Here is a 25,962-nt window from a genome sequence, read left to right as displayed (position 1 = left end):
TTCTACTGCCAATGTTTGTCTATGGAGATCGCATGGCTGTGTGCTCGATTTTATACACCTGTCAGCAACGGTGTGGCTGAAATAGCCAAATCCACTCATTTGAAGGGCCGTCCACATATTTTTGTATATATAGTGTACACTGAGTGTACAAAACATTAAAGACAACTTCCTAATATTTAATTGCACCCCCCTTTTTGCATTCACGACTGATTCAATTTGTCTGGGCATGGACTCTACAAGGTGTTGAAAGCGTTCCACAGGGATGCTGGCCCACGTTGACTCCAATGCTTCCCACAGTTGTGTCAAGTTGGCTGGATGTCCTTTGGGTGTTGGACCATTCTTGAAACACAAGGGAAACTGTTGAGCGTGAAAAACCCAGCAGCGTTGCAATTCTTGACACAAACCAGTGCGCCTGGCACCTACTATCATACCACGTTCAAAGGCACTTAAATCTTTTGTCTTGCCCATTCACCCTCTGAATGGAACACACACAATCCATGTCTCAGTTGTCTCAAGGCTTAAAAATCCTTATTTTCCTGTCTACTCCCCTTCATCTACATTGATTGAAGTAGATTTAACAAGTGACATCAATAGCTTTTACCTGGATTCACCTGGTCAGTCTAAGTGTTGGAAAGAGCAGGTGTTCATAATGTTTTATATATGCAGTGTATTTATTCCCACTGAACTTAGACAGGCTAGTAACTGTTGGGGGCTCACCACTGTGTTCTGCTCCCAGCCGTAGCAGCAGTCTGAGGGGGAACACCTTGGCCCAGGGCACCTCCAGCCTCTGGATGAGCAGACCACAGAGGAAGGGCTGTGGGGGCAGACAGAGGCCCTCCAAGGGCTGGAAGGTAGGGGAGTAAAACAGCACGCCGCCGTGCTCCTTACTCCCCAGGAAACTACCTGTAAACGCCACGTTGCCCAGCTCCTCTACATACTTCCCTGGAGGAGAGGAGGGAGAGACACATAGTGGCGTGAGAGACACATAGTGTGTGTGTGTGTGTGTGTTACCTCTCTGTGCGTCCTGGTAGATGGCGTGGCAGAGTGTGTGTGTGTGTGTGTGTGTGTGTATGTGTGGTACCTCTCTGTGCGTCCTGGTAGATGTAGAGGTAGAGTGTGTGTGTGTGTGTGTGTGTGTATGTGTGGTACCTCTCTGTGCGTCCTGGTATATGGAGAGGTAGAGTGTGTGTGTGTGTGTGTGTGTGTGTGTGTGTGTGTGTGTGTGTGTGTGTGTGTGTGTGTGTGTGTGTATGTGTGGTACCTCTCTGTGCGTCCTGGTAGATGGAGAGGTAGAGTGTGTGTGTGTGTGTATGGTACCTCTCTGTGCGTCCTGGTAGATGGAGAGGTAGAGTGTGTGTGTGTGTGTGTGTGTGTGTGTGGTACCTCTCTGTGCGTCCTGGTAGATGGAGAGGTAGAGTGTGTGTGTGTGTGTGTGTGTATGGTACCTCTCTGTGCGTCCTGGTAGATGGAGAGGTAGAGTGTGTGTGTGTGTGTATGTGTGGTACCTCTCTGTGCGTCCTGGTAGATGGAGAGGTAGAGTGTGTGTGTGTGTGTGTGTGTGGTACCTCTCTGTGCGTCCTGGTAGATGGAGAGGTAGAGTGTGTGTGTGTGTGTATGTGTGGTACCTCTCTGTGCGTCCTGGTAGATGGAGAGGTAGAGTGTGTGTGTGTGTATGTGTGGTACCTCTCTGTGCGTCCTGGTAGATGGAGAGGTAGAGTGTGTGTGTGTGTGTGTGTGTGGTACCTCTCTGTGCGTCCTGGTAGATGGAGAGGTAGAGTGTGTGTGTGTGTGTATGTGTGGTACCTCTCTGTGCGTCCTGGTAGATGGAGAGGTAGAGTGTGTGTGTGTGTGTGTGTGTGGTACCTCTCTGTGCGTCCTGGTAGATGGAGAGGTAGAGTGTGTGTGTGTGTGTATGTGTGGTACCTCTCTGTGCGTCCTGGTAGATGGAGAGGTAGAGTGTGTGTGTGTGTGTATGGTACCTCTCTGTGCGTCCTGGTAGATGGAGAGGTAGAGTGTGTGTGTGTGTGTGTATGGTACCTCTCTGTGCGTCCTGGTAGATGGAGAGGTAGAGTGTGTGTGTGTGTGTGTGTGTATGTGTGGAACCTCTCTGTGCGTCCTGGTAGATGGAGAGGTAGTGTGTGTGTGTGTGTGTGTGTGTGTGTGTGTGTGTGTGTGTGTGTGTGTGTGTGTGTGTGTGTGTGTGTATGTGTGGTACCTCTCTGTGCATCCTGGTAGATGGAGAGGTAGAGTGTGTGTGTGTGTATGTGTGTGTATGTGTGGTACCTCTCTGTGCGTCCTGGTAGATGGAGAGGTAGAGTGTGTGTGTGTGTGTGTATGTGTGGTACCTCTCTGTACGTCCTGGTAGATGGAGAGGTAGAGTGTGTGTGTGTGTGTATGTGTGGTACCTCTCTGTGCGTCCTGGTAGATGGAGAGGTAGAGTGTGTGTGTGTGTGTGTGTGTGTGTGTGTGTGTGTGTGTGTGTGTGTGTGTGTGTGTGTGTGTGTGTGTGTGTGTGTGTGTGTGGTACCTCTCTGTGCGTCCTGGTAGATGGAGAGGTAGAGTGTGTGTGTGTGTGTGTGTGTGTGTGTGTATGTGTGGTACCTCTCTGTGCGTCCTGGTAGATGGAGAGGTAGAGTGTGTGTGTGTGTATGTGTGGTACCTCTCTGTGCGTCCTGGTAGATGGAGAGGTAGAGTGTGTGTGTGTGTGTATGTGTGGTACCTCTCTGTGCGTCCTGGTAGATGGAGAGGTAGAGTGTGTGTGTGTGTATGTGTGGTACCTCTCTGTGCGTCCTGGTAGATGGAGAGGTAGAGTCTGTGTGTGTGTATGTGTGGTACCTCTCTGTGCGTCCTGGTAGATGGAGAGGTAGAGTGTGTGTGTGTGTATGTGTGGTACCTCTATGTGCGTCCTGGTAGATGGAGAGGTAGAGTCTGTGTGTGTGTATGTGTGGTACCTCTCTGTGCGTCCTGGTAGATGGAGAGGTAGAGTGTGTGTGTGTGTGTGTGTGTGTGTATGGTACCTCTCTGTGCGTCCTGGTAGATGGAGAGGTAGAGTGTGTGTGTGTGTATGTGTGGTACCTCTCTGTGCGTCCTGGTAGATGGAGAGGTAGAGTGTGTGTGTGTGTGTGTGTGTGTGGTACCTCTCTGTGCGTCCTGGTAGATGGAGAGGTAGAGTGTGTGTGTGTGTGTGTGTGTGTGTATGGTACCTCTCTGTGCGTCCTGGTAGATGGAGAGGTAGAGTGTGTGTGTGTGTATGTGTGGTACCTCTCTGTGCGTCCTGGTAGATGGAGAGGTAGAGTGTGTGTGTGTGTGTGTGTGTGTGTATGGTACCTCTCTGTGCGTCCTGGTAGATGGAGAGGTAGAGTGTGTGTGTGTGTGTATGTGTGGTACCTCTCTGTGCGTCCTGGTAGATGGAGAGGTAGAGTGTGTGTGTGTGTGTATGTGTGGTACCTCTCTGTGCGTCCTGGTAGATGGAGAGGTAGAGTGTGTGTGTGTGTGTGTGTGTATGGTACCTCTCTGTGCGTCCTGGTAGATGGAGAGGTAGAGTGTGTGTGTGTGTGTATGTGTGGTACCTCTCTGTGCGTCCTGGTAGATGGAGAGGTAGAGTGTGTGTGTGTGTGTGTGTGTATGTGTGGTACCTCTCTGTGCGTCCTGGTAGATGGAGAGGTAGAGTGTGTGTGTGTGTGTGTGTATGGTACCTCTCTGTGCGTCCTGGTAGATGGAGAGGTAGAGTGTGTGTGTGTGTGTATGTGTGGTACCTCTCTGTGCGTCCTGGTAGATGGAGAGGTAGAGTGTGTGTGTGTGTGTGTGTGTATGGTACCTCTCTGTGCGTCCTGGTAGATGGAGAGGTAGAGTGTGTGTGTGTGTATGGTACCTCTCTGTGCGTCCTGGTAGATGGAGAGGTAGTGTGTGTGTGTGTGTATGTATGGTACCTCTCTGTGCGTCCTGGTAGATGGAGAGGTAGAGTGTGTGTGTGTGTGTGTGTGTGTATGTGTGGTACCTCTCTGTGCGTCCTGGTAGATGGAGAGGTAGAGTGTGTGTGTGTGTGTGTGTGTGTGTGTATGGTACCTCTCTGTGCGTCCTGGTAGATGGAGAGGTAGAGTGTGTGTGTGTGTATGTGTGGTACCTCTCTGTGCGTCCTGGTAGATGGAGAGGTAGAGTGTGTGTGTGTGTGTGTGTGTGTGGTACCTCTCTGTGCGTCCTGGTAGATGGAGAGGTAGAGTGTGTGTGTGTGTGTGTGTGTGTGTATGGTACCTCTCTGTGCGTCCTGGTAGATGGAGAGGTAGAGTGTGTGTGTGTGTATGTGTGGTACCTCTCTGTGCGTCCTGGTAGATGGAGAGGTAGAGTGTGTGTGTGTGTGTATGTGTGGTACCTCTCTGTGCGTCCTGGTAGATGGAGAGGTAGAGTGTGTGTGTGTGTGTGTGTGTATGGTACCTCTCTGTGCGTCCTGGTAGATGGAGAGGTAGAGTGTGTGTGTGTGTATGTGTGGTACCTCTCTGTGCGTCCTGGTAGATGGAGAGGTAGAGTGTGTGTGTGTGTGTGTATGTGTGGTACCTCTCTGTGCGTCCTGGTAGATGGAGAGGTAGAGTGTGTGTGTGTGTATGGTACCTCTCTGTGCGTCCTGGTAGATGGAGAGGTAGAGTGTGTGTGTGTGTGTATGTGTGGTACCTCTCTGTGCGTCCTGGTAGATGGAGAGGTAGAGTGTGTGTGTGTGTGTGTGTGTATGGTACCTCTCTGTGCGTCCTGGTAGATGGAGAGGTAGAGTGTGTGTGTGTGTATGGTACCTCTCTGTGCGTCCTGGTAGATGGAGAGGTAGTGTGTGTGTGTGTGTATGTATGGTACCTCTCTGTGCGTCCTGGTAGATGGAGAGGTAGAGTGTGTGTGTGTGTGTGTGTGTATGTGTGGTACCTCTCTGTGCGTCCTGGTAGATGTAGAGGTAGAGTGTGTGTGTGTGTATGTGTGGTACCTCTCTGTGCGTCCTGGTAGATGGAGAGGTAGAGTGTGTGTGTGTGTGTGTGTGTGTGTATGGTACCTCTCTGTGCGTCCTGGTAGATGGAGAGGTAGAGTGTGTGTGTGTGTGTGTGTGTGTGGTACCTCTCTGTGCGTCCTGGTAGATGGAGAGGTAGAGTGTGTGTGTGTGTGTGTGTGTATGGTACCTCTCTGTGCGTCCTGGTAGATGGAGAGGTAGTGTGTGTGTGTGTGTATGTATGGTACCTCTCTGTGCGTCCTGGTAGATGGAGAGGTAGAGTGTGTGTGTGTGTGTGTATGGTACCTCTCTGTGCGTCCTGGTAGATGGAGAGGTAGAGTGTAAACAGGTCTTTGGGCAGAGCCCTCTCCTCTGGCAGAACCTCCAGGATGAACACTATCTCCCTCTGTCCCACAGTCTGTAGACCACTGGAGCCCATACACCAGCACTTCCTACTGCAGTCTACAGCACAGTAGACATACACACAGTGAGGATACACAGACAAATACAGACACACATTGCCTGCAAAACACCTACGACCACAATCTGATAAAAATAACAGAGATACACACAGGATACACATTCGTTTTTAGAATGGGCCTAGGGGTGCATCTCAATACTCTCTCCTTGTCACCTTTCCTTTAATAAGAACTGATCTGAAAGAATTGGACAGGTGAAAGCTAGCCCCCAGTAGGCATCGGCTAGGCATTGTCCCGTCTTTACAGATCAGTGCAGATGAAGGAGAGGAGACAAGAGGAAGACACTTCACATTATTGAGATGTACCCCAGGAAGAAAAGGAGGGTAGAGATGGGTGTTCAACTCACAGGTGACCAGTTTGACGTTGACCAGCAGGTTGGCGTTGAGGACAAAGGTCAAAGGTCGCGGCCCTCCCTCCTCCAAAAGGAGAAGGATCTGGCAGGGGGCGGGGCGCTCCTCCACCAATAGATCCCCTCCTCCTTCCTCCTCTCCAGTGGTGATGAGTAGAGGTGGCAAGCCCTCCTCATCCTCTGGCAGCAGACTGGGGCTCCTCTCTACACAGCCCCCCACCCCACACAGCAGGCTGTAGTCCCAGGGTCCTGACACTGGGGGGCGCACCACCTCCACTGGGGCCGACACACCACCCTCCGACACCGCTGCAGAGCCAGGGGACACTCTGCTGCCAGCCTGGAGGACACAGACGGATAAGAGATGGATGAACAGGCAGAAAGAGAGATAAATGTATGTGTCTAGGTTCCATGTGTATGTGCTCTTTATGTGTGTTTCTGTGTGGGGTCTAGCCACATACGTGTGTCTCAGTGTGTGTGTGTGATGCCTCTTACCGTAGGTGGGTCAGGTGTGACAGGGCTGGACTCCTGGGAGCCCCTCCTGCCAGTCACAGAGAGCCTGGTGGTGTTGGCCACCTCTCCATTGGGCAGGATGCCATCTGCAAACCACACACGCTTCTGCTCACGAGGACAACCTGACACATGCACCACACACAGGGACAGCAACTTCTGTCACTTCCCCTTTCATTTCAACTGTTGTTTAGATTAGAGTGTCAAAATTAATATAAATGTGAAACAAACAGAAAATAAAACAAGAAAGAAAAATCAGAAAGAAATCAATAAACTGTAATCATAACCAAACTGTGGCTGAATAAGCTATTCTATGGAGAGTAACAGATGTTTACCGCTTTTGGGACTACTGTTTCACAACTAGCGACTACAACGGCCCATGTAGGGGTGCGTACGTACCGTCGCTGCCAGGGTTTTTGAGCACGGAGACCGGCACCATGACGGTGGGCGGGGGGGAGTTGAGGGTGCCTGCAGCCCGGGCCTGCTGCAGGGGGGGGATGGTGCTGCAGTACTCTGACGGGACGTTGGGGTTGGGGCTCGGACCTGGCGGACTCCTCATACACTCCAGCGCCTGGGCTAGAGGGGAGAGGAGAGACAGGTAGGTAGAGGTAGACAGAGAGGAAAGAGCATTAGCATACAAACATGGGACACGAACACAGACAGAGGTCAGGGGGCAAGACCGAGTACACAATTTGTATACAGTATGTACACAGATCTGGACATGATTGTCAATACACAGAGATGCATACACGGATGTACAAACTGATCTAGACATATGATGTTCTGTGCTATAGCTAATAAACGTTGTATGGAATGTTTGGCATGAAGTAGAAGCATTTCTTGTATATAGCCTCTGTAAACGTGAACTGTAATCAGAACAACCGTTCCACCACCTCTCCTGGCCAGACACTCCAATATCCATACAGAACAACCGTTCCACCACCTCTCCTGGCCAGACACTCCAATATCCATACAGAACAACCGTTCCACCACCTCTCCTGGCCAGACACCCCAATATCCATACAGAACAACCGTTCCACCACCTCTCCTGGCCAGACACTCCAATATCCATACAAAACAACCGTTCCACCACCTCTCCTGGCCAGACACGCCAATATCCATACAGAACAACCGTTCCACCACCTCTCCTGGCCAGACACTCCAATATCCATACAGAACAACCGTTCCACCACCTCTCCTGGCCAGACACTCCAATATCCATACAGAACAACCGTTCCACCACCTCTCCTGGCCAGACACGCCAATATCCATACAGAACAACCGTTCCACCACCTCTCCTGGCCAGACACGCCAATATCCATACAAAACAACCGTTCCACCACCTCTCCTGGCCAGATACGCCAATATCCATACAGAACAACCGTTCCACCACCTCTCCTGGCCAGACACGCCAATATCCATACAAAACAACCGTTCCACCACCTCTCCTGGCCAGATACGCCAATATCCATACAGAACAACCGTTCCACCACCTCTCCTGGCCAGACACTCCAATATCCATACAAAACAACCGTTCCACCACCTCTCCTGGCCAGACACTCCAATATCCATACAGAACAACCGTTCCACCACCTCTCCTGGCCAGACACGCCAATATCCATACAGAACAACCGTTCCACCACCTCTCCTGGCCAGACACTCCAATATCCATACAGAACAACCGTTCCACCACCTCTCCTGGCCAGACACTCCAATATCCATACAGAACAACCGTTCCACCACCTCTCCTGGCCAGACACCCCAATATCCATACAAAACAACCGTTCCACCACCTCTCCTGGCCAGACACTCCAATATCCATACAGAACAACCGTTCCACCACCTCTCCTGGCCAGACACTCCAATATCCATACAGAACAACCGTTCCACCACCTCTCCTGGCCAGACACTCCAATATCCATACAAAACAACCGTTCCACCACCTCTCCTGGCCAGACACTCCAATATCCATACAGAACAACCGTTCCACCACCTCTCCTGGCCAGACACTCCAATATCCATACAGAACAACCGTTCCACCACCTCTCCTGGCCAGACACCCCAATATCCATACAGAACAACCGTTCCACCACCTCTCCTGGCCAGACACTCCAATATCCATACAAAACAACCGTTCCACCACCTCTCCTGGCCAGACACTCCAATATCCATACAGAACAACCGTTCCACCACCTCTCCTGGCCAGACACTCCAATATCCATACAGAACAACCGTTCCACCACCTCTCCTGGCCAGACACTCCAATATCCATACAGAACAACCGTTCCACCACCTCTCCTGGCCAGACACTCCAATATCCATACAGAACAACCGTTCCACCACCTCTCCTGGCCAGACACCCCAATATCCATACAAAACAACCGTTCCACCACCTCTCCTGGCCAGACACTCCAATATCCATACAGAACAACCGTTCCACCACCTCTCCTGGCCAGACACTCCAATATCCATACAGAACAACCGTTCCACCACCTCTCCTGGCCAGACACTCCAATATCCATACAGAACAACCGTTCCACCACCTCTCCTGGCCAGACACTCCAATATCCATACAAAACAACCGTTCCACCACCTCTCCTGGCCAGACACTCCAATATCCATACAGAACAACCGTTCCACCACCTCTCCTGGCCAGACACTCCAATATCCATACAGAACAACCGTTCCACCACCTCTCCTGGCCAGACACTCCAATATCCATACAGAACAACCGTTCCACCACCTCTCCTGGCCAGACACTCCAATATCCATACAGAACAACCGTTCCACCACCTCTCCTGGCCAGACACTCCAATATCCATACAGAACAACCGTTCCACCACCTCTCCTGGCCAGACACTCCAATATCCATACAGAACAACCGTTCCACCACCTCTCCTGGCCAGACACTCCAATATCCATACAAAACAACCGTTCCACCACCTCTCCTGGCCAGACACTCCAATATCCATACAGAACAACCGTTCCACCACCTCTCCTGGCCAGACACTCCAATATCCATACAAAACAACCGTACAGAGCCATACAGAGCTGAACCAAGCCAAGCTGTACTGGGCTGGCCTGGTTATGCATCCAGTTGCTGGAACCGTGCTGGAAAAGACCATGTCAGAGCCAGCAAAGCCAAGTTCAGGTCGGCCCTATTGTGTGAATCAGGCAAGAGTGAGCGTGCAATGATGGGGAAAACAAGAGAATGAGAGAATGGAGAGTGACAGAGAGCGAGAGGGCGAGATGGGGAGATTGAGAGATGGGAGAACGATGGCGAGAAAGGGAGAGATGCAAGAGAGAGAGAGAGGGCGAGAGAGAGAGGGTGGACGAGAGAGGGCGAGATAGAGAGGGCGAGAGAGAGAGGTAGGGCGAGAGAGAGAGAGGTAGGGCGAGAAAGAGGGCGAGAGAGAGAGGGCGAGAGTGAGAGGGGGCGAGAAGGAGAGAGAGAGGGCGAGAGAGAGAGGGTGGGCGAGAGAGAGGGGGGGCGGGCGAGAGAGAGAGGGCGGGCGAGAGAGAGGTAGGGTGAGAGGGAGGTTGGGAGAGATAGAGGGCGAGAGAGAGAAAGGGCGAGAGAGAGAAAGGGCGAGAGAGAGAGGTAGGGCGAGAGAGAGAGAGGTAGGTCGAGAAAGAGGGCAAGAGAGCGAGAGGTAGGGCGAGAGAGGGTGAGAGAGATGGCGAGAGCGAGCGAGAAGGAGAGAGAGAGGGTGAGAAAGGGATAGAGAGAGAGAGAGCGAGGGCGAGAGAGAGAGGGCGGGTGAGAGAGAGGGTGGGCGAGAGAGAGAGGGCGAGCGAGAGAGAGAGGGCAGGCGAGAGAGAGAGGGTGGGCGAGAGAGTTAGGGCGGGTGAGAGAGTTAGGGCGAGAGAGAGATAGGGCGAGAGAGAGAGAGCGGGCGAGAGAGAGAGAGCGAGAGAGTTAGGGCGGGCGAGAGAGCGGTAGGGTGAGAGGGAGGTTGGGAGAGAGAGAGAGGGCGAGAGAGAGAGGGTGGACGAGAGAGGGCGAGAGAGAGAGGGCGAGAGAGAGAGAGGTAGGGCGAGAGAGAGAGAGGTAGGGCGAGAGAGAGAGAGGTAGGGCGAGAAAGAGGGCGAGAGAGAGAGGGCGAGAGTGAGAGGGGGCGAGAAGGAGAGAGAGAGGGCGAGAAAGGGAGAGAGAGAGGGCGAGAGAGAGAGGGCGGGCGAGAGAGAGGGGGGCGGGCGAGAGAGAGAGGGCGGGCGAGAGAGAGGTAGGGCGAGAGAGAGGTAGGGTGAGAGGGAGGTTGGGAGAGATAGAGAGCGAGAGAGAGAAAGGGCGAGAGAGAGAGGTAGGGCGAGAGAGAGAGAGGTAGGTCGAGAAAGAGGGCAAGAGAGCGAGAGGTAGGGCGAGAGAGGGTGAGAGAGATGGCGAGAGCGAGAGAGGGCGAGAAGGAGAGAGAGAGGGTGAGAAAGGGATAGAGAGAGAGAGAGCGAGGGCGAGAGAGAGAGGGCGGGTGAGAGAGAGGGTGGGCGAGAGAGAGAGGGCGGGCGAGAGAGAGAGGGCAGGCGAGAGAGAGAGGGCGGGCGAGAGAGTTAGGGCGGGTGAGAGAGAGGGCGAGAGAGAGAGTTAGGGCGGGTGAGAGATAGGGCGAGAGAGAGAGAGCGGGCGAGAGAGTTAGGGCGAGAGAGAGAGGTAGGGTGAGAGGGAGGTTGGGAGAGAGAGAGAGAGGGCGAGAGAGAGAAAGGGCGAGAGAGAGAAAGGGCGAGAGAGAGAGAGCGGGCGAGAGAGTTAGGGCGAGAGAGAGAGGTAGGGTGAGAGGGAGGTTGGGAGAGAGAGAGAGGGCGAGAGAAAGGGCGAGAGAGAGAAAGGGCGAGAGAGAGAAAGGGCGAGAGAGAGGGTGGGCGAGAGAGAGGGCGGGCGAGAGAGAGGTAGGGTGAGAGGGAGGTTGGGAGAGAGAGAGAGGGCGAGAGAGAGAAAGGGCGAGAGAGAGAAAGGGCGAGAGAGAGAAAGGGCGAGAGAGAGAAAGGGCGAGAGAGAGAGGTAGGGCGAGAGAGAGAGAGAGGTAGGTCGAGAAAGAGGGCAAGAGAGAGAGAGGTAGGGCGAGAGAGGGTGAGAGGGTGAGAGAGAGAGGGCGAGAGCGAGCGAGAAGGAGAGAGAGAGGGCGAGAAAGGGATAGAGAGAGAGATAGAGAGAGCGAGGGCGAGAGAGAGAGGGCGGGTGAGAGAGAGGGCGGGCGAGAGAGAGAGGGCGGGCGAGAGAGTTAGGGCGGGCGAGAGAGAGGGCGGGCGAGAGAGAGGGCGGGCGAGAGAGAGGGCGAGAGAGAGAGAGCGGGCGAGAGAGTTAGGGCGGGCGAGAGAGTTAGGGCGGGTGAGAGGGAGGTTGGGAGAGAGAGAAAGGGCGAGAGAGAGAAAGGGCGAGAGAGAGAAAAGGCAAGAGAGAGGTAGGGCGAGAGAGAGGGCAAGAGAGAGAGAGGTAGGGCGAGAGAGAGGGTGAGAGAGAGATAGGGCGAGAGAGAGAGAGCGAGAGAGAGATAGGGCGAGAGAGAGATAGGGCAAGAGGGCGAGAGAGGGCGAAAGAGAGAGAGGGTGAGAGAAAGAGAGAGGGTGAGAGAGAAAGAGAGAGGGTGAGAGAGAGAGAGAGGGCGAGAGAGAGGGCGAGAGAGAGAGCGGGCGAGAGAGGGCAGGCGAGAGAGAGAGGGCGGGTGAGAGAGAGAGAGAGAGAGGGCGGGCGAGAGAGTTAGGGCGGGCAAGAGGAGGTAGGGCGAGAGAGAGGGAGGTTGGGAGAGAGAGAGAGGGCGAGAGAGAGAAAGGGCGAGAGGGAGAGGTAGGGCGAGAGGGAGAGGTAGGGCGAGAGGTAGGTCGAGAAAGAGGGCAAGAGAGAGAGAGGTAGGGCGAGAGGGAGGGCGAGAGAGAGGGTGAGGGCGAGAGGGTGATAGAGAGAGAGGGTGAGAGAGAGATAGGGAGAGAGAGAGATAGGGAGAGAGAGAGCAAGAGGGCGAGAGAGAGAGAGTGCGAGAGAGAAAGAGGGCGAGAGAGAGAGGGTGAGAGAGAGAGAGAGGGCAAGAGAGAGAAAGGGCGAGAGAGAGAGAGGGCGAGATATAAGGAATGAGAGAGAGAGAGGGCGAGATATAGGGAGAGAGTGAGAAGGCGAGATATAGGGAGAGAGAGAGGGCGAGATATAGGGAGAGAGAGAGAGGGCGAGATATAGGGAGAAAGAGAGGGATATAGGGAGAGAGAGAGGGCGAGATATAGGGAGAAAGAGAGGGATATAGGGAGAGAGAGAGGGCGAGATATATATAGAGAGAGGGTGAGATATATATAGAGGTATATTCAGTTGAAGTCAGAAGTTTACATACACCTTACCCAAATACATTTAAACTCAGTTTTCCACAATTCCTGACATTTAATCCTACTAAAAAGTCCCTGTTTTAGGTCAGTTAGGATCACCACTTTATTTTAAGAATGTGAAATGTCAGAATATAGTAGAGAGAATGATTTATTTCAGGTTTTATTTCTTTCATCACATTCCCAGTGGGTCAGAAGTTTACATAAACTCAATTACTGTTTGGTAGCATTGCCTTTAAATTGTTTAACTTGGGTCAAACGTTCCGGGTAGCCTTCCACAAGCTTCCCACAATAAGTTGGGTGAATTTTGGCTCATTCCTCCTGACAGAGCTGGTGTAACTGAGTCAGGTTGGTAGGCCTTGCTCTCACACGCTTTTCAGTTCTGCCCACAATTTTTCTGTAGGTTTGAGGTCAGGGCTTTGTGATGGCCACTCCAATACATTGACTAGTGTCCTTAAGCCATTTTGCCACAACTTTTGAAGTATGCTTGGGGTCATTGTCCATTTGGAAGACCCATTTACGACCAAGCTTTAACTTCCTAACTGATGTCTTGAGATGTTGCTTCAATATATTCGCATAATTTTCCTCCTCATGATGCCATCTATTTTGTGAAGTACACCAGTCCCTCCTGCAGCAAAGCACCCCCACAACATGATGCTGTAACCACCGTGCTTCACGGTTGGGATGGTGTTCTTCGGCTTGCAAGCCTCCCCCTTTTTCCTCCAAACATAACGATGGTCATTATGGCCAAACAGTTCTATTTTTGTTTCATCAGACAAGAGGACATTTCTCCAAAAAGTACGATCTTTGTCCCCATGTGCAGTTGCAAACCGTAGTCTGGCTTTTTTATGGCGGTTTTGGAGCAGTGGCTTCTTTCTTGCTGAGCGGCCTTTCAGGTTATGTTGATAAAGAACTCGTTTTACCGTGGATATAGATACTTTTGTACCGGTTTCCTCCAGCATCTTCAAAAGGTCCTTTGCTGTTGTTCTGGGATTGATTTGCACTTTTCGCACCAAAGTACGTTCATCTCTAGGAGACAGAACACGTCTCCTTCCTGAGCGGTATGATGGCTGCGTGGTACCATGGTGTTTATACTTGCGTACTATTGTTTGTACAGATGAACGTGGTACCTTCAGGCAATTGGAAATTGCTCCCAAGGATGAACCGGACTTGTGGAGGTCTACAATTGTTTTTCTGAAGTCTTGGCTGATTTCTTTTGATTTTCCCATGATGTAAGCAAAGAGGCACTGAAAAAAAATTACTTGTGTCAAACATAAAGTAGATGTCCTAACCGACTTGCAAAAACTATAGTTTGTTAACAAGAAATTTGTGGAGTGGTTGAAAAACGCGTTTTACTGACTTCAATCTAAGTGTATGTAAACTTCAGACTTCAACTGTGTGTGTGTGTGTGTGTGTGTGTATATATATACTGCAAAAAAAAATAAAGGGAACACTTAAACAACACAATGTAACTCCAAGTCAATCACACTTCTGTGAAATCAAACTGTCCACTTAGGAAGCAACACTAATTGACAATAAATTTCACATGCTGTTGTGCAAATGGAATAGACAACAGGTGGAAATTATAGGCAATAAGCAAGACACCCCCAATAAAGGTGTGGTTCTGCAGGTGGAGACCACAGACCACTTCTCAGTTCCTATGCTTCCTGGCTGATGTTTTGGTCACTTTTGAATGCTGGCAGTGCTTTCACTCTAGTGGTAGCATGAGACGGAGTCTACAACCCACACAAGTGGCTCAGGTAGTGCAGCTCATCCAGGATGGCACATCAATGCGAGCTGTGGCAAGAAGGTTTGCTGTGTCTGTCAGCGTAGTGTCCAGAGCATGGAGGCGCTACCAGGAGACAGGACAGTACATCAGGAGACGTGGAGGAGGCCGTAGGAGGGCAACAACCCAGCAGCAGGACCGCTACCTCCGCCTTTGTGCAAGGAGGAGCACTGCCAGAGCCCTGCAAAATTACCTCCAGCAGGCCACAAATGTGCATGTGTCTGCTCAAACGGTCAGAAACAGACTCCATGAGGGTGGTATGAGGGCCCGACGTCCACAGGTGGGGGTTGTGCTTACAGCCCAACACCATGCAAGACGTTTGGCATTTGCCAGAGAACACCAAGATTGGCAGATTCGCCACTGGCGCCCTGTGCTCTTCACAGATGAAAGCAGGTTCACACTGAGCACGTGACAGACGTGACAGAGTCTGGAGACGCCGTGGAGAACGTTCTGCTGCCTGCAACATCCTCCAGCATGACCGGTTTGGCGGTGGGTCAGTCATGGTGTGGGGTGGCATTTCTTTGGGGGGCCGCACAGCCCTCCATGTGCTCGCCAGAGGTAGCCTGACTGCCATTAGGTACCGAGATGAGATCCTCAGACCCCTTGTGAGACCATATGCTGGTGCGGTTGGCCCTGGGTTCCTCCTAATGCAAGACAATTCTAGACCTCATGTGGCTGGAGTGTGTCAGCAGTTCCTGCAAGAGGAAGGCATTGATGCTATGGACTGGCCCGCCCGTTCCCCAGACCTGAAACCAATTGAGCACATCTGGGACATCATGTCTCGCTCTATCCACCAACGCCACGTTGCACCACAGACTGTCCAGGAGTTGGCGGATGCTTTAGTCCAGGTCTGGGAGGAGATCCCTCAGGAGACCATCCGCCACCTCATCAGGAGCATGCCCGGGCGTTGTAGGGAGGTCATACAGGCACGTGGAGGCCACACACACTACTGAGCCTCATTTTGACTTGTTTTAAGGACATTACATCAAAGTTGGATCAGCCTGTAGTGTGGTTTTCCACTTTAATTTTGAGTGTGACTCCAAATCCAGACCTCCATGGGTTGATAAATTGGATTTCCATTGATTATTTTTGTGTGATTTTGTTGTTAGCACATTCAACTATGTAAAGAAAAAAGTATTTAATAAGATTATTTCATTCATTCAGATCTAGGATGTGTTATTTTAGTGTTCCCTTTATTTTTTTGAGCAGTATATATATATAGAGAGAGAGACAGAGAGAGAGAGAGAGACAGAGAGAGAGAGAGAGAGAGAGAGAGAATAAAAAAGGTGGAGGAGTTGATTCAAGGAAAGTGAGTGATGACCTAATGGGGGGAAGAGAGAAGTGCTGACTGGGCTCTGGACTGCATTATAGTGATGTAACGTCATATGATCTTTATCAACCTGGTTGGACTGGCCCGAGCTAACAGTCTGCCAGGCTACCTGTACAACACACAAACTGGAACACACACACACACACACACACACACACACACACACACACACACACACACACACACACACACACACACACACACACACACACACACACACACACACACACACACACACACACACACACACACACACACACACACACACACACACACACACACACACACACACACACAATAAAAGGGCACTACTTACAACAAAGAGAGAGACAGAGGAGAGAGTTGAAGAGTTTCACCTTGATCTCAGACAGACAGAATGACACAGCATAACAACGCCAGCAGTCAGTGTCCTTCACCAAGCTGGGAGCAGACTCAACAAGCCCATACAGATAAACACAGAGATGACCTGAAATACATTCAGCGTGTGTGTTTATGTTTATGCGTGTGTGTATGTAAGCAGCATGCATGCTGTGTGTGTGTGTGAGATATCACGCAGCAAGTTCTCCACGTTGCGCACCACAACAACAAACAGAGAATGAGATGGTAACAGATAAACCAGTATGAGAAAATATGAGATGGTAACAGATAAACCAGTATGAGAGAGAATGAGATGGTAACAGATAAACCAGTATGAGAGAATATGAGATGGTAACAGATAAACCAGTATGAGAAAATATGAGATGGTAACAGATAAACCAGTATGAGAGAATATGAGATGGTAACAGATAAACCAGTATGAGAGAATATGAGATGGTAACAGATAAACCAGTATGAGAAAATATGAGATGGTAACAGATAAACCAGTATGAGAGAATATGAGATGGTAACAGATAAACCAGTATGAGAGAGAATGAGATGGTAACAGATAAACCAGTATGAGAGAATATGAGATGTAACAGATAAACCAGTATGAGAGAGAATGAGATGGTAACAGATAAACCAGTATGAGAGAGAATGAGATGGTAACAGATAAACCAGTATAAGAGAGAATGAGATGGTAACAGATAAACCAGTATGAGAGAGAATGAGATGGTAACAGATAAACCAGTATGAGAGAGAATGAGATGGTAACAGATAAACCAGTATGAGAGAATATGAGATGGTAACAGATAAACCAGTATGAGAGAATATGAGATGGTAACAGATAAACCAGTATGAGAGAGAATGAGATGGTAACAGATAAACCAGTATGAGAGAGAATGAGATGGTAACAGATAAACCAGTATGAGAGAGAATGAGATGGTAACAGATAAACCAGTATGAGAGAGAATGAGATGGTAACAGATAAACCAGTATGAGAGAGAATGAGATGGTAACAGATAAACCAGTATGAGAGAGAATGAGATGGTAACAGATAAACCAGTATGAGAGAGAATGAGATGGTAACAGATAAACCAGTATGAGAGAATATGAGATGGTAACAGATAAACCAGTATAAGAGAGAATGAGATGGTAACAGATAAACCAGTATGAGAGAGAATGAGATGGTAACAGATAAACCAGTATAAGAGAGAATGAGATGGTAACAGATAAACCAGTATGAGAGAGAATGAGATGGTAACAGATAAACCAGTATGAGAGAGAATGAGATGGTAACAGATAAACCAGTATGAGAGAGAATGAGATGGTAACAGATAAACCAGTATGAGAGAGAATGAGATGGTAACAGATAAACCAGTATGAGAGAATATGAGATGGTAACAGATAAACCAGTATGAGAGAATATGAGATGGTAACATATAAACCAGTATGAGAGAGAATGAGATGGTAACAGATAAACCAGTATGAGAGAGAATGAGATGGTAACAGATAAACCAGTATGAGAGAGAATGAGATGGTAACAGATAAACCAGTATGAGAGAGAATGAGATGGTAACAGATAAACCAGTATGAGAGAGAATGAGATGGTAACAGATAAACCAGTATGAGAGAGAATGAGATGGTAACAGATAAACCAGTATGAGAGAGAATGAGATGGTAACAGATAAACCAGTATGAGAGAGAATGAGATGGTAACAGATAAACCACTATGAGAGAATATGAGATGGTAAAAGATAAACCAGTATGAGAGAGAATGAGATGGTAACAGATAAACCAGTATGAGAGAGAATGAGATGGTAACAGATAAACCAGTATGAGAGAGAATGAGATGGTAACAGATAAACCAGTATGAGAGAGAATGAGATGGTAACAGATAAACCAGTATGAGAGAGAATGAGATGGTAACAGATAAACCAGTATGAGAGAGAATGAGATGGTAACAGATAAACCACTATGAGCTAGAGCATCAAGCTTCTCCTGCTCTTTTACAAAAGTCCGTTCCCATCTTACCTTTCCTCGTCTTCACTCCTCCAAACTCCCAGTTAAGACAGTCCCCTTGGTCACGCTAACCTACTTAGCCTTACAGACACTAGCCCCAGTTAGCTGAATGTAAATTGTCTGTATTAGCTGAAGCTAACTATATTAGCCTTGTTACAGTAGATGCTAGTGACTGAAGCTAGCTCTGTTAGCCCCACTGGGCTGACTCCAGGCAGGCAGGGGGGTGTACTGAGAGCCTTGCAGGCTTTTCCCCATACTGATGAGAGCAATGGAGAAAGTAATGGAGGGAGGGAAGGAGGGAGCATCACATCACTCTGTCCCAGCACTCACAGGCCCAAGCGAAGTAGACAGCCCCCTCTCTCCTTCACACGCAATCTCTACCACCCTCACACAGCAGACAAGGAGCCGAGAATAGAATAGTCACACCAGCCTGTCCCTGGACCGCAGAGAAGCTCGGAGTGTGTGTGTCTGTGTGTGTGTGTGTGTGTGTGTGTGTGTGTGTGTGTGTGTGTGTGTGTGTGTGCGCGCGCGCGCATCACACTCTCACTGCGTCAGGTGGCTCCAGTCCCACACTCACAGTCAAGGACACACACCAACGTCCTGACTCCTCTCAGCCAGAACTACTTAGCTCTCTCTCCCCCTCCTCTCTCTCCCCCTCCTCTCTCTCCCCCATCCTCTCTCTCTCCCTCCTCTCTCTCCCCCTCCTCTCTCTCCCCATCCTCTCTCTCCCCCTCCTCTCTCTCCCCATCCTCTCTCTCTCTCTCCCCATCCTCTCTCTCCCCATCCTCTCTCTCCCCATCCTCTCTCTCCCCCTCCTCTCTCTCCCCCTCCTCTCTCTCCTCTCTCTCCCCCTCCTCTCTCTCCTCTCTCTCCTCTCTCTCCTCTCTCTCCTCTCTCTCCCCCATCCTCTCTCTCCTCTCTCTCCCCCATCCTCTCTCTCCCCCCATCCTCTCTGCACCAGTCATATTGTCCTGACTCTAACCTCAGCTCTGTCTCTGGAGAGGATAAAGTCCTTCATCACCCGACCGGGGAAGCAGAACCATAGAGAAGGAATACATAGAACAAAAACACTTTTCTATTCCACATTATTTATCGTCACTCACCAATAACAGCATAGAGCAACGTAAATCACTGGTTAGTAGTGATCTGCGAGCACATACAGAAGCATTGTTTTCAATGGGGAAGGAGGTTCTAGTAATTTTGTTTCTATAGCAGCTCAGGCTCCCAGTGAAGGCTAGAGTCGTTGTTCAGGAGAGCAGGAGACGACAGGAGATTGGAGAAAAGCAGACACACAGAGAGACAGGGGAGCGCGCGCGCACACACACACACACACACACACACACACACACTCTTACACAACCTGGTCTTAAGTTTTTACGCAGTCCCACACACACTCAAAACAAAGTAAACACTTTCACACAGGCTGTGTAAGAAAGCACTTTAGGCACTAGGCTCTCTGATACAATGTAGCTGTTTTAGCCTTGAGATTACAATGCACATCTAACTTAACCGAAGATCCCCGGCCATTCTCAGGCTGTGTCTGAAAACTTCACTAGCTGTTAAGTCCTTGCTTCCTCAATTCCTCGGAAAGCCAATTAGAGGAGGTCCAAGAGAGGGACATTGGGTCCTCTCCTCCAATGAGCTTTGAGAGAAATTGAGGAAACAAGGACAGAGGAAGCAAGCATTTCACGGCTAGTGATGTTTGCTACACTGTGACCAAGCCACAAACAAGCACAACAACTTCCAGCTAAAAAACAGGGCTGTTCATCAGTCATGTGTTGCTCTAGATATAATTCACCTTTATAAAGCAACTCTTCTAACACCGTACCCAAACCGGCCGCACACGTGCGCCATCGTGCACAAATTGATTTTGTCCCCCCACACCAAAAGTGATCACAACACGCAGGTTGAAATATCAAAACAAACTCTGAACCAATTATATTAATTTGGGGACAGGTCGAAAAGCATTAAACATTTATGGCAATTTAGCTAGCTAGCTTGCAGTTACTAGCTAATGTGTCCTATTTAGCTAGCTTGCAGTTGCTAGCCAATTTGGCCTGGGATATAAACATTGAGTTGTTATTTTACCTGAAATGCACAAGGTCCTCTACTTCGACAATTAATCCTCACATAAAACATTCAACCGAATCGTTTCTAGTCATCTCTCCTCCTTCCAGGCCTTTTCATCTTTGAACTTTATATGACGATTGGCATTTAATTTTCATAGTTATCACGACGACCGACCAAACTCAGTTCATCTTTCAATCACCCACCTGGGTATAACCAATGAGGAGATGGCACATGGGGGTATCTGCTTCTATAAACTAATGAGGAGATGGGAGAGGCAGGACCTGCACCGAGTTCAGCGTCACAAATAGAACTGACTTCTATTTTAGCGCTTGGCAAGGCAGACGCTCGTTGGCGCGCGTGAGCAGTGTGGGTGCAATAATTGAATAACATGTATGTTTAAATATATTTTTGTAACTCTCGCGCACGTGACACGAGCAGTGTGGTCAGCATGTAACAGACCATGTCTGTTAATGACAACTCCAGACATGGCCTGTTAATGACAACTCCAGACATGGCCTGTTAATGACAACTCCAGACATGGCCTGTTAATGGCAACTCCAGACATGGCCTGTTAATGACAACTCCAGACATGGCCTGTTAATGACAACTCCAGACATGGTCTGTTAATGACAACTCCAGACATGGTCTGTTAATGACAACTCCAGACATGGCCTGTTAATGACAACTCCAGACATGGCCTGTTAATGACAACTCCAGACATGGCCTGTTAATGGCAACTCCAGACATGGCCTGTTAATGACAACTCCAGACATGGCCTGTTAATGGCAACTCCAGACATGGCCTGTTAATGACAACTCCAGACATGGCCTGTTAATGACAACTCCAGACATGATCTGTTAATGACAATTCCAGACATGGCCTGTTAATGACAATTCCAGACATGGCCTGTTAATGGCAACTCCAGACATGGCCTGTTAATGACAACTCCAGACATGGTCTGTTAATGACAACTCCAGACATGGTCTGTTAATGACAACTCCAGACATGGTCTGTTAATGGCAACTCCAGACATGGCCTGTTAATGACAACTCCAGACATGGCCTGTTAATGGCAACTCCAGACATGGCCTGTTAATGACAACTCCAGACATGGCCTGTTAATGACAACTCCAGACATGGTCTGTTAATGACAATTCCAGACATGGTCTGTTAATGGCAACTCCAGACATGGCCTGTTAATGGCAACTCCAGACATGGCCTGTTAATGACAACTCCAGACATGGCCTGTTAATGACAACTCCAAGTTGAAACAGTTTAAAGATGAATGAAAGTCACCTGATAGGGCTAGCAGTTCAGAGTCAACATAAACTGGGTTCCTTTCCCTGTATCATTCACTGACAACAGAGCTCCCTTAAGCCCCCAAGGCTGAGCAGAGCTGAGTCCTACTAACTACACTACAGCAACAGACACCAGGCTGTGAAGACTGTGTTCTTCAGACATCAGAGTCTTTGTTCATGTTCTTCTGAGAAGAGGAGCCTGACAATACAGAGTCATTCAGAGCAGTCAGCTGAGGTGCATGCATCGGATGGTGGTGTGTGATTGGTATCTTGGAAGAAAATGGATGTGCACGCACGCACACACACACACACACACACACACACACACACACACACACACACACCCTCACTGTATACTAGCAGACAACACATACATTCTTAAACATGTGTATGATCTTCTAGACGAAAACACACTCAAACCTTGGGTCTTACTTCTGTGTACGGTCTCGAAGCAGACGACACACACCCGGGCCTCCTTGTCCAGGTACTTGAGCTTGCATCTCCTGTTGCAGCAGATGGCACAGTACACCTGTGTCACGGGTGGGAGGACAACCATCAGGCAGGAGACAAACACTACTGCAACACATCACTATACACGCAATCTACATGAAGTTATTCATGCAATGTTAAGTGTGTGAGCCATGTCTTGCCCTAGCATAAAGAAAAGCAGTACATTAAAGGAATAATTGATATAATTGATTGTGCAGCAATTAAGAAGAGAAGTCAAAGGAGGTTGTAAAGTACATTAGACTAGTCCTCTTTATACAGTACCATGGCATTGTTGAATGCTCATATCTGATTGGCTTGAAGGGCATTCTAGAGCGTGCATTATTTCCCTATAACGTACAGTATATCAGCACGGTAGAATTCAATGGCTATAGTTCATTCATACATGTTCTATGTTTGAGCTGCTTTTGAAGCAAAAGTCGAAATGAAAACATTACTTACATTGTTGAATTTTATTTTCATAATAGCAACCTAAGACTGTTGGTTTGGTTAGCTAAACTAGCAAGTCAGTTTGTTTGGTTAAAAAGGCAACTACTGTAGCTATCTAATAAACTTGCTAGCTACTTCAGTGGATGGTGAACACATTTCTACTGACAAATAAACACATTGCTAGAGGAAAATGTGTTAAATTATAGCCGTGGTATAAAAGGGATAATCAACTCGGGGCTCTATGCGTTCTCCTGAAATGAATGCAACTCTGTGGAAGGTTAGTTCCACGTCGTTCATTATTTTCAACAGAACACATAACCCCTCGCTGATTATCCCTTCCATATCCTGTTGTACTGCAGTAAGTAGCTTATAGTGTTACAGCCCCTGGGACTCCTGTGTAATGCTGCTTTAAATCAGTGTGGGCTGTTAGGGCCTTCGCTCTGGCTTTAGTCACTGGGCTGTTAGGGCCTGAGCTCTGGCTTTAGTCACTGGGCTGTTAGGGCCTGAGCTCTGGCTTTAGTCACTGGGCTGTTAGGGCCTGAGCTCTGGCTTTAGTCACTGGGCTGTTAGGGCCTGAGCTCTGGCTTTAGTCACTGGGCTGTTAGGGCCTGAGCTCTGGCTTTAGTCACTGGGCTGTTAGGGCCTGAGCTCTGGCTTTAGTCACTGGGCTGTTAGGGCCTGAGCTCTGGCTTCAGTCACTGGGCTGTTAGGGCCTGAGCTCTGGCTTCAGTCACTGGGCTGTTAGGGCCTGAGCTCTGGCTTTAGTCACTGGGCTGTTAGGGCCTGAGCTCTGGCTTTAGTCACTGGGCTGTTAGGGCCTGAGCTCTGGCTTCTCAGACCTCAGAGAAGAGGCGATATATAGAGAACCTGGAATAAGAATGATTGACATGCCTCTATCTGAGTAAGCTATATATAGCAGCAGAGGATGGGGGTATGGTATATAGGCGATATCGTGCCATACTGTGTGATCAAGTGTGACGTATGTGAGCAGGGGACTCCGTGTTGCTTTGTAAACACAAGACAGGAAGTGCTCTCTCTACAAAGAGAAGATAGGTAATAGTCTGGATGAACTGAATCATAGCTAGGTCACTGCTCCACATTGTAACCCACATTTACACTTGAATCCTCTGACTCAGTAAATACAGAAATGTGCTTCATTGGAATTGGCAGTATCGCTGCTGTATTGACGTTAACTGATTGTTTAATTATGTTTAATTGTTTAATTATGAGAGGACGAGATTGCCCTATTTCCATCATTTATTTTCTTCAGTTTCCATTCATATTCAGGATCTTTGTGACTGGGTCACACACTTATACTCAACAAAAACATAATCTCAACATGCCACAATTTCTAAGATTTTACAGAGTTACGGTTCATATAAGGAAATCAGTCAATTGAAATACATTCATTCGGCCCTAGTCTGTGGATTTCACATGATGGTGAATACAGATATGCATCTGTTGGTCACAGATAGACTATATACAGTGGGGAGAACAAGTATTTGATACACTGCCGATTTTGCAGGTTTTCCTACTTACAAAGCATGTGGAGGTCTGTAATTTTTATCATAGGTACACTTCAACTGTGAGAGACGGAATCTAAAACAAAAATCCAGAAAATCACATTGTATGATTTTTAAGTAATTCATTTGCATTTTATTGCATGACATAAGTATTTGATCACCTACCAACCAGTAAGAATTCCGGCTCTCACAGACCTGTTAGTTTTTCTTTAAGAAGCCCTCCTGTTCTCCACTCATTACCTGTATTAACTGCACCTGTTTGAACTCTTTACCTGTATAAAAGACAACTGTCCACACACTCAAACAGACTCCAACCTCTCCACAATGGCCAAGACCAGAGAGCTGTGTAAGGACATCAGGGATAAAATTGTAGACCTGCACAAGGCTGGGATGGGCTACAGGACAATAGGCAAGCAGCTTGGTGAGAAGGCAACAACTGTTGGCGCAATTATTAGAAAATGGAAGAAGTTCAAGATGACGGTCAATCACCCTCGGTCTGGGGCACCATGCAAGATCTCACCTCGTGGGGCATCAATGATCATGAGGAAGGTGAGGGATCAGCCCAGAACTACACGGCAGGACCTGGTCAATGACCTGAAGAGAGCTGGGACCACAGTCTCAAAGAAAACCATTAAGAACACAATACGCCGTCAATACGCTGATTAAAATCCTGCAGCGCACGCAAGGTCCCCCTGCTCAAGCCAGTGCATGTCCAGGCCCGTCTGAAGTTTGCCAATGACCATCTGGATGATCCACAGGAACTGGGCTGGGAGAAGGTCATGTGGTCTGATGAGACAAAAATAGCTTTTTGATCTAAACTCCACTCGCCGTGTTTGGAGGAAGAAGAAGTACAACCCCAAGAACACCATCCCAACTGTGAAGCATGGAGGTGGAAACATCATTCTTTGGGGATGATTTTCTGCAAAGGGGACAGGACGACTGCACCGTATTGAGGGGAGGATGGATGGGGCCATGTATCGCGAGATCTTGGCCAACAACCTCCTTCCCTCAGTAAGAGCATTGAAGATGGGTCATGGCTGGGTCTTCCAGCATGACAACGACCCGAAACACACAGCCAGGGCAATTGAGTGGCTCCGTAAGAAGCATCTCAAGGTCCTGGAGTGGCCTAACCAGTCTCCAGACCTGAACCCAATAGAAAATCTTTGGAGGGAGCTGAAAGTCCGTATTTCCCAGCGACAGCCCCGAAACCTGAAGGATCTGGAGAAGGTCTGTATGGAGGAGTGGGCCAAAATCCCTGCTGCAGTCTGTGCAAACCTGGTCAAGAACTAGAGGAAACGTATGATCTCTGAAATTGTAAACAAAGGTTTCTGTACCAAATATTAAGTTTTGCTTTTCTGATGTATCAAATACTTATGTCATGCAATAAAATGCAAATGAATTACTTAAAAATCATACAATGTGATTTTCTGGATTTTTGTTTTAGATTCCATCTCTCACAGTTGAAGTGTACCTATGATAAAAATTACAGACCTCTACATGCTTTGTAAGTAGGAAAACCTGCAAAATCGGCAGTGTATCAAATACTTGTTCTACCCACTGTGTATATATATACACACACAAAGGTATGTGGACACCCATTCAAATTAATGGATTTGGCTATTTCAGCCACACCTGTTGCTGACAGGTGTATAAAAACGAGCACACAACCATGCGATCTCCATAGACAAACATTGGCAGTAGAATGGCCTTACTGAAGAGCTCAGTGATTTTTCAACGTGGCCCGGTCATAAGATGCCACCTTTCCAACAAGTCAGTTCTTACAATTTCTGCTCTGCTAGTGCTGCCCCCGGTCAACTGTAAGTACTGTTATTTTGAAGTGGAATGCCTAGGAGCAACAACGGCTCAGCCGCGAAGTGGTAGGCCACACAAGCTCACAGAACGGGACCGCCGAGTGCTGAAGCGCATAAAATTGTCTGTCCTCGGTTGGAACACTCACTACCGAGTTCCAAACTGCCTCTGGAAGCAACATCAGCACAAGAACTGTTCGGGAGCTTCATGAAATGGGTTTCAATGGCCAAGCAG

The 25,962-nt window shown here is 48.8% G+C and overlaps 1 protein-coding gene across 7 annotated transcripts in view; it reads right to left on the bottom strand.

The window, feature by feature from the left end:
- The window catches only part of LOC106569324 (zinc finger FYVE domain-containing protein 16), a 46,408-nt gene that overhangs the window by 11,062 nt on the left and 9,384 nt on the right, over positions 1–25,962 (bottom strand). For 4 of the 7 annotated variants that reach the window (XM_045692755.1, XM_014140647.2, XM_045692749.1 and 1 more), the window contains exons 4-9: positions 21,881–21,989; positions 6,698–6,874; positions 6,284–6,423; positions 5,789–6,128; positions 5,270–5,425; positions 718–942 (exon numbers count right to left, since the gene is read on the bottom strand). In XM_045692755.1, the coding sequence (XP_045548711.1) occupies positions 718–942; positions 5,270–5,425; positions 5,789–6,128; positions 6,284–6,423; positions 6,698–6,874; positions 21,881–21,989 (1,147 nt within the window). The remainder of the gene's footprint in view (positions 1–717; positions 943–5,269; positions 5,426–5,788; positions 6,129–6,283; positions 6,424–6,697; positions 6,875–21,880; positions 21,990–25,962) is intronic. The other 3 variants (XM_045692762.1, XM_014140653.2, XM_045692765.1) reach the window with 3 other exon arrangements.

The sequence above is a fragment of the Salmo salar genome, chromosome ssa01 (assembly GCF_905237065.1).
Source record: "Salmo salar chromosome ssa01, Ssal_v3.1, whole genome shotgun sequence".
Lineage (NCBI taxonomy): Eukaryota > Metazoa > Chordata > Actinopteri > Salmoniformes > Salmonidae > Salmo > Salmo salar.
The sequence above is the reverse complement of the archived record's forward strand: the minus strand, read 5'-3'. Positions and strand labels throughout refer to the sequence as shown.